The 9,258-nt window shown below is 40.4% G+C and overlaps 2 protein-coding genes across 2 annotated transcripts in view; one reads left to right on the plus strand and one right to left on the minus strand.

Moving 5' to 3' along the window:
- Positions 1-238: 238 nt before the first annotated feature.
- ccdc97 (coiled-coil domain containing 97) lies at positions 239-3,717 on the minus strand. The gene is made up of 7 exons (XM_034894153.1): positions 3,322-3,717; positions 3,027-3,203; positions 2,357-2,516; positions 1,812-1,900; positions 1,211-1,400; positions 909-1,032; positions 239-451 (listed from the first exon to the last, which is right to left on the minus strand). Exons 1-7 carry the CDS (start codon positions 3,472-3,474, stop codon positions 313-315), a joined length of 1,032 nt encoding a protein of 343 aa, XP_034750044.1. The 5' UTR covers positions 3,475-3,717; the 3' UTR covers positions 239-312.
- A 1,901-nt stretch (positions 3,718-5,618) lies between these two features.
- Positions 5,619-9,258, plus strand: part of LOC117957987 (myocardin-related transcription factor A-like) — a 32,973-nt gene continuing 29,333 nt past the window's right edge. Inside the window, exons 1-2 of the mRNA XM_034894149.1 lie at positions 5,619-5,891; positions 6,987-7,162. Coding sequence (XP_034750040.1) covers positions 7,024-7,162 — 139 coding nt within the window. The 5' untranslated portion in view covers positions 5,619-5,891; positions 6,987-7,023. The remainder of the gene's footprint in view (positions 5,892-6,986; positions 7,163-9,258) is intronic.

Consider the following 9,258-nt stretch of genomic DNA (forward strand, 5'->3'; position numbering starts at 1 on the left):
AAGACATACTGTAAATAAACTAAATTTTGTTTTTTTAAGCCAAGACTTTATTTTCTTCCTGTAAGGTGATTTTATCTTGTTCTTGGCTTATTGACATTTGTAGTTTTAATTTGTGCAGAATGTAAACAAGGTGAATTGAAAACTGCAATCAGTCATCCGGTCTTTAGTCCTTTTGTTAGGAGGACATATCAAAACATTATTTATTAACCAGCTACAAAAAAAAATGAAACGCATGTTCTTATTTTGTACATTTGTATTTACAGTTCAATCAAAGCAGTGACAGTTGTTGCTACAGTTCTAATAATGCAGCCATTATTCTGACATATGTTCTTCCTCTTCATCATTTTCCACCTCGTCTTCCTCCTCTTCCTCATCGTCATCAAAGTATTTATCCTCTGCATCTCTGCTGACTATGTCCAAGTTGTCGTAGTCCGGGTTCTCATCCACCTCACTGTAAGAGACGCACAGACGGTAGAATAAATCTTGCAGGCATCTGTGGTCAGGATACCAGTATCTGCAATGTGTTAACAGGAAATTTGCCACTAATAACATATTACATATATACACCACATAACATTACTTAGTTTTAGTAAAACAATAGGATTTCGATGTGATTAACTATAGATCAAGTTTTTCTGTGCCACTCTTATCTGTGAATGAAGCTACATGGTGGCCCTACAAGCAAGTCCACCAGCCACTTGTAGTTTTATTTAAAAGAATTTTGAAACAACACAACCATGTTTATTGTCAAAGCAATCTATTTAAAAAAATAAATAAAATAAAAATAAAAACTTTTGCTCACTCAGAAGTTATTGTGTTATAAAATATCTTTCTGTTGCATGTCTCTGTGTGACCCAAATACAGGCTTTAGATGGTAAAGTTGCCCATTAAGTGGGGGTGTGGCAGACCTGTAGTCGAAATCCTTGTCTTTGCCATCTAAAAAGCGCTGGTGCATCTGACTGATGAACTCCTCCCTGAGCAGAGCCTTCTCCTCTGGCGTGGGCTCCCATTCCTTCTGCTGGACGGCAGTATCTACAGCGGGAGCACAGAGAGAGACACGTGATGGCTGACAGAACAGAGAGGGAAGCAGTCAGAGTAAGCCAGGGAAAAAGGGAGATCAGAGACCGACCCAGATTTCTTCTTTGTCTCTTCCCTTCAATCTGCAAGAGCACAGGCACTACATTTATTTTATAACTTTGGCCTCTCTCACCATCGTCTTCCTCCTCGTCTTCCTCCTGTGCTCCCTCCTCTCGCTCCTGTTCCTCCTGCAGGCGACTCTGGATGAGACGCTCCTGGTAGGAGTTGAGGAGGAGGTGGGCGAGCCCTCCTGTGCTTCCGACTGATGCCCCTGGTCCCCGCTGTGCATCATCCAGCATGGCCTCCTGGGAGCGCTCCAGCACCTAAAAACACACATACAACTTACTAAAAGAGGTAGGGATGTTTTTATTGGATCAGAGCCGATATGGGCTTTTTCTTTCTTTCTTTTTTTACTGATAGGGGATTGGCAGTCACCTCGATCACTCTAGTTCGATCTTTCCATGCCAGGAAATTCTAGAAATTTATTTTATATGTGAGTTTTACAGTAATGCACTAAGTTATATGTATTAATGTGTTAATGTGTTACTTTGTATCGTATTGGGACTCGGTTTCAACAGATATTCATTATTTTTTAAAAATTAATCTGGGCCCAAAAAAGCCGGAAGGGAACATCCCTATAAAAACCACAAGCGGATTTAAAAAAATGCTGCCTAAACTGAAGATTTAATTACGAACTAAAACTGTGACAGCACTGGCGCTGCATCTGCTCTCACCTCCTCATCCGTCAGGTACTGGCCAATGTATTGCTCATACAGCAGCGGCTCCCTCATCCGCATCTGCTCATCGTTGAAATACTCGCCCTCTGGGAGAGGAGATCGGGCAGAGCACCAGAGGGATGACACGGTGGGAAGGAAAGGAAAGCACAGCGGTTGTGTTTAATGCATAGTTGGTCATACTTTATCTAGTATCCAATACATACAACTGCCAGTAATTGGTGTAGAGATTGTTGGGGTAGGAGCAGTCAGTATCTCAGCAGTGGATTTCTTAAAAACTTAAACTATGTACATGATACCACTACTGGCAATTGGAAAACAAATATTTTATATTATCTATATTTGTGTGAACTGACCCTTTGAAAGAAGATTTTCCCAGATTTATGTTGCTTGGCTGCACCATTTTAGAATTTTAACACAGCTACTGAAAAATGTGTTTACAACGCAGAGCATGTCTTATTGAGAGAACCAGGACAATTAGTGTACTAAATGATTTTTAAGTGGTATGAATCAATATTGTTACAGTTAACAGAAAAAGCCCCTACCCCTCTGCAGGGCCCTGAGGGCAGCGTAGCGCTGGTTTCGAACCCTTGTCCTGTTGGTTGATGCAGCGGATCGTTTCTCTATCACGTTACTGTAGTGAAGAGCCCGTGGATCTGAGCTGACGTGGGCAAACGCTGACAGGTTCTGGGGTTTGAGGTAGGCCTAGAAAGAAAAACAAATAAAATAGGTTAGAACAAAAACTATGTTGTCAGTATGATAAATGATGACTGCTGTGCCCCTCGAGGGTATTTTGTAATTTGTCATAAATTAAATAAAACTGACTCAAATTACATTTAAATTGAGCAATTTTCAATAAAAACATAAAAGACAGAACGACTGATAATATCCTCCTTATTAACAATTCTGAAAAATACACAAAATCAGACGGGCAGTCTAATGTGCAAGGATTAAGCCTAGTCTTAAACTAAGGCTGCTTTTTAAACTGTATTACTTTATTGTATGCAACTAGTTTTCATTTTGTCCGGGGAACTGCCTTTGTCGGCTGTAGAAGCTGATCGGGTTGGTTTGTGGTCTTTGTAGTTTTGAAAGACTTTTTACTTAATCAGTGTACTCTGATCAGCCTAAGAGGCTCTTTCAGCTGCTGCCCATATAGCCTACACACAAATGTGTGGGTAGATAAACACATACACACACTGAGCTGTGTACACGTACATGGTACCTCTCCAGGAACACCAGTGGCCTGCTCCGGTACTGATGCAGGAGTTCTTCTTTGCGCTGATTAAGGGTCAGTTCGGCCTCTCCTTTCTGCTGGCTCTTCACCGGGCTTCCACTCCTGGCTATGGACTCTACCATGTCATTTACACAAACGGACTCAGCGTGGCTCACGTACTGTATGGTGAACAGACACCCAATCAGTAAATCAGAAAGATAATGCAGTGCGCAGAGACTTCCATCAACGTTATATTATACAAAACAGAGGGAATATAGATATCGATATGCCTCTCACCTGAGTGTCTTGTCGTGGCTGCGGGGAGTCTGCGGGCTGGTGAGAGTCACATCCCCGGGACCGTGTCACCGGTTCGTCTGGTAATTCACTCTCGTCTTCACTTTCACACAAACGCGGTTGTGTTATAACTGGAGGGTCGATTTCTCCCCACATAATGAACTGGTGACCAGGTTACTAACGTTTTCTCCAGTGGCTCCTAGTGGAAAGCCACGGACAACTAACTTTAGCGATACGTAAGTTGTCAGGTTATTCTTAACCTTAACGTTATAGACCCCGAACAGGGCTGGTAATTTGTCTCTTAAGTGTGAACATTCCCAAGTTAAAAATGTAATTACAGGTTAATTATTTGTTTAGCATGAGCTACGTTTTTCCGCCATGTTGGTCCGTCATAATTATTGTCCCCTCCCTTTTCTTTGACCAAAAGAATGGTTCCGCCCTGGTCGAAAACGCGCCTGTGCAGTTGATTTTGAACTACATTTTTGATTCTAAAAACAATGCTACATGTATAAAAAAACGTGTTAGTTTCATATAAAGCAGGATGAGAGGCGGTCATCAGACATGGCATTTTACATTTAAGGTATGGCTACTTACTATGAGGTTAAAGATATAAGGTCCAACAAGTTTTTTTTAGACATGAAGTGCTTTGGAGTTTTGAAAGTGAGGTTAACTTTTTGGCCAACCAAGACACACAATGCAGACTGTAGCCTAGTGTTTTGAAAAAGTGGCTTCAGTAGGCCTATTGATTGATGCTTTACTAGACTGGCTTAATTAGTGTGAAGAAGAGTCCCAGGAGACGAAAGGTAACATCTCTACAAAGTAGTGAAGGGTAGTGACACTGAGGGTGATCACGAAAGGTAGCACTAAAATTGACTAATTAGTGCGAAGGTAGTCTCAAGTGGGTTAAGGTTAGGGTTTTATCCGTCTTAATGTTTTTACTTTTAACTGTTTATACTTGTGTTTTATCTGTTCTTCATGGGGATATAACAGTTTTTTTTTAACAGATTTTGTGTAAAGCACTTTGAATTGCCCTGTTGCTGAAATATGCTATACAAATAAAGCTGCCTTGCCTTACCTTGCCTTATGGTGAAATCAAAGCTGGTGGTGTTCAGGTAACCTAGATGGTTTGATTTGCATTGAGAGATGAACTTATGGAAAGTTTCCCATGCTAAGCTCTATGTATCGTGAATGGTAGCTTATGTGATGATGTGGGGCTATTTTAATTCCAAAGGCCAAGGAAACTTTATCAGGATGCATAGTTCCCTGGATCCATCAAATAACTGGCCTTTAAAAATAAAAATGTGCCTGCCTCTATGGGAATTTAACATAGGGGTGTGTATATTATGCCCTCTGTATTTTAAGGAGGAATATTTATTCATTTACAATACATTAGTCATTCACAGAGAAAATTAGTGTCCTTGGATTTTCCAAATTTTTGAATTGAGGCATTAAAACCAATTTCCAAAACATGTTTTTTATTCCTCTTTTTAAGGAACTTTAGCAGGGATGTGTAAACGTCCTCAAGCCACTGTAAAGCATAATATTAACTGACATATGGCTCCTGCTTTATTATCTGAGTTTAAAGCGCTGTCTTGAAGAGGGTTCTACTGACAAAGTGTAGTTTTAAGAAGATCTTATTATATGTCAGTTCTGTGCTTCCTTGTTGCATAATCCTAAAATAAATTGTGCTAATTGGAATACAATGCATAATGGGGCCAGGGACTAAAGCACACAAAGTTCATACTGCGCAGAGTGGGAGCAATATAGGTTTAGGTTGGGGACCCCCACAGCTGTTTTTTCCCCATAATGTGTTAATCCGTTTAATACACTGTCCGGGTGTCCGATTTTTCACCTCTCCTTTTCTTTGTTAAAATTAAAACCTGTTCTCTATTTCTATATTTATTTTCAATGTGTCTGTCTTATGTCTTGCAATTGCTTTTTCTTTTATATTGTAAATCTTTCTGTAAATTTCCTGTACTCCCTATTCATGCTGATGAATATTTAGGCTAGCAACCAAACAACGCTAAATGTTCTTTTAAGTAGGCGCATCCAATTTTATCAGGACAGGTGTGCTGGGTGAAGTTTACACTCTCGAGCCTGGGAGCACGCGGCAGCAGAGAGGAGCCACTACATCCATGGTGTCACTCTTTTAAAAATAAAATGTTTGGCCATGTCATTCTCATCACGAGATAAACTGATACGGACAGACAACTGACGAATATGACCGGTTGGTCGGTCGCTCCCGCGTGAACGGGACTTTGTCGTGGCGCGAGGTTCTGCCTCGGTTTTAGTATCCCGGAGGAAGTGCTCAAGAATCTACGTAGGAGGTTAAGCGGTGTTCATTTCAAACCAATTGTAACGATTACTTTAAAACTGCTATTTCCTGTAAACAATTAGAGTTGTATTTTGAAAGTTTTAACAGGAACTTATTGGTCTCTCATCGTTTACTTCACTGTGTGTATCGCACACACTTGTCAACTTTCCCGGACTAGCCCAAAACTCAGCTAGTTTTTGTGGTATCCGTGAAATAGCTAATAACATGGACACCATACATGAACAAAGGTAGTACTCAGGTACGTATTTACAATGGAGCTGACTGCAATGCATGCTGCGTAATGCCCGAAGCACTGTATTACTGTATGTAATGCTCTCTTCTTGTGTGCGGAGCTGCTTTCAAGTAGACTCTCAAACCAATACTGACAACTGCTGCTGGACCTCATTTAGTTATTTACATTTATTTTTTAAATGTTGGGCTCGAGAACTAACTTGTCATTGATAGTTTATGTCAACAAAAAGGAAAGCTCAATGGCCTCATTATCCGTTGTAAATATGGTTGTTAGGGGTCATCCACACTCAATGGATCAGTCGGTCCGGCTTTTTGACACAGGGTTATACGGTGGTGGGTGGGTCACTTTAATGGCCGATTTATGTAATGTCCTATTGTGTTTTTTCTAAGCTCCCAATGTATCGCAGTTAGACTTTATATTATTTTTTCCCCGTTAGACTACATTTCATGGAGAAAGAAAAGAGATGAGTGACTTTGTGCTGGAGCTTGTTGCAGGAAACGGTCTGATGCACAAACCCCAGGGCAGAGATGGTAAAAGTACTGTCTTCCCGTATTCAAGTAGAAGTACAGATACTTGTGTTAATAAAATACTCTGGTAAAAGTAGAAGTACTGAATTAACTTCTGTACTCAAGTGGAATGAACAAAGCACAGCACCTATGTTTTTTAACAGTAATATGTGTTCCCCCAGCTTGCCTCCCCCAGTGGCTAGAAATGGCGATAGGTGTAAACCGAGCCCTGGGTATCCTGCTCTGCCTTTGAGAAAATAAAAGCTCAGATGGGCTGATCTGGAATATCGCTCTTTATGAGGTCATAAGGGGCAAGGTTACCTATCCTTTATCTCCTTTGCCCGTCTAAGCAATTTGGCCCACCCATTAAAGATACTTCATGACTTTCAATCCAGCAAACTGGCAGTTGGTCAAGGTCACTTTCCCCCCCCCACACGCACACACACACACACACACACACACCCCTATCCCACCCAGTAATAGCCCAAAGTGCTAGCACTGGCGCAGTATTTGTCGGTGTTGGTGGTACATGTGGCTCTAAAACATAGGTTTTCACCATTTCAAGTGTGCATTTATGTGCCTCTTCACTTCCAAGGTCTGTCTAAAAGCCTCACTCTGAGTACCTCGTAACCATGGAGATCAAGTTTGGAGAGAGATCAAATGCAGGTGCCTACATCCCCAGCACTCAGAGTGAAGCTGTGGCCAATGAGCTACGAGAGTTGTCCCTGCAGACTGGCACCAACCTGCTGCCAGTCAGAGAGAGGAAGGATGGTAAGTGTCAGTTTTTACCACAGACTGTATATACATATATATCGATTAACTAATAATACATAAATAATTAATCAATTAATATTAACAATCTATGGTTTTTACAATAAAAAAGAAATGAAAATGCTTTTACTTATGCAATGACATATTTGGTGGCTTTAAGGGACACACACATTGAAAAATTACTAAAACAGAGCAGCAGCAACCCCTAAAATATACTCAGATGAATGATCCTATTTGGTTACATATTAATATGGTGGCTATTTTCTTTTTATTTAAATGTTGCTGCTAGCTGCTGCGAGAGTTTACATTTCAGACATAGTAGGTCTTCCTTCCCATAACCTCATTATAAACAAGAAGCGCTGTCTTCCAAAAAACACTGTCAGAGGTGAGCTCCGTTTGCAGAGTTCAGGCTGTAGTGGACTCTCCCGGCGAGAAGCCGCTGCTGACAGGCGCAGAGCTCCGGCGGAGCTCCAACTGCTCTCTGCCCGCGTGGTTTTCTGACGGCATCAGTATTAAATTGCCCACCCAATTTCATGACCGATTAAAAATGTCTTGTATTCACATTAAATAGTAGTCCAAGTTGGTGTTTTGGTACAGTTTGTGTTAACACCTGATGCAAAGTGTAGGCCTAGAGGGACATTCTACCAGAAAGGTAGCCTACATTTCCACCTCTAAAATCCAATCACAATGTGAGCCAGTCCACTTCTAAATGAGACTGAGTGATAAACATACATTTTTCCTTATAAATACACAGGGTTTCCCCCATTGAATTGCAAGCCTGGGGGCCCACTGAGCCTCAGTGGCCCCCCCCCCGCCACTTGGAATTATTTTTTGATGTCTTTTTAAGAAGTCTTTTTAAACTACTGTTACACTACATATTTTCAAATGTCCATTTTGCTTTTAGCACTGACGTAGTGTAGGGCCCTATGAAATCTGTCTTATAGCTTATTTAAATTCTCAATTTCATGATTCACGTGATAATACTGTTATCACAGAAACTATTGGGCTCTACCTAAAAGCTGTGACTGGCCCCAGCTCGGTCTTCATAAAAAAACATAGTTGCCAAAACATGCCATGCAATTGTTTTTGTCTGTGTCAAACAGTAGTACAAGTTAAGTTTTGTTCATGACAGTGTTGCTCTTTCTATGTTCAATTATTATTTTTTTTAAATCAACCATTATCCAGCTTATTAGCACATGTAATAGGGGATGTGTTCTTGTTTCTGACTGACTGGCCTTGTAAGTGCAGAAAAACTAGACACTGTCTCGTGGATATTGGAACGGAACAGTATTTATACTTTGTCTGGCATGCCTGCTGTAACTCAACATATTGGCATCCTAAAATAATAGCTTTTGTTTCTGTGCTTTCTCCCAGTTGAAATGCAGAAGTCTTGCTGGAGGCATTTAGCTGATGTCTTGTTGTAGGTTCTTGGATTTGGAAATGCAGTAATTGCAAAGAATACTGGGTATTTGATGTGCAGCTGAGATACAGGTCATTTAACTGTCTAACTGCCATCAAAACATATTGTGAATATCTGAATGCACAAGTACTTGTTTTTTTGTATAAACGTGTCGTTCTGTATGCGTAACATCAGTGAGCCTTCCAAATGTAGAATATTTAAAATACTTGTATTCTGTCAAAAACCCCTGCCTTCAGGTTTTACTTATTTCTTTAAATTTATAAAAAGTAACTCCATGTTGGGTGAATGTGAAGAGTAAGACACAGCGATCTTCGTAATATTTATAGCAGTATTATTTTGGCTTTGGAAGTTTTTATCACGAGTATTTGACCAATTAAAGTAAACTATGGAGCAGAAACAGTAACATTGAATTTACAAAGAGAGATCTGAATAAATCATAATGAAAACACAAAGGACACGGTGCGTTAAATGTTAACTATTTTCTACTGAAGGGCTAAATGTTCCTCTTGTCTCCTTTTCTTTTTCCCAGAAAGACACAGCGTCAGACACAGTGATATTATGTTTTGTTTTAGTGTTTCAATGTGTGTGCAACATGAATACCTACACTCACCGGCCACTTTATTAGGTACACCTGTCCAACTGCTCGTTAACACTTAATTTCTAAGCAGCCAATCAC

This window comes from Etheostoma cragini, chromosome 15 (genome assembly GCF_013103735.1).
Source record: "Etheostoma cragini isolate CJK2018 chromosome 15, CSU_Ecrag_1.0, whole genome shotgun sequence".
Lineage (NCBI taxonomy): Eukaryota > Metazoa > Chordata > Actinopteri > Perciformes > Percidae > Etheostoma > Etheostoma cragini.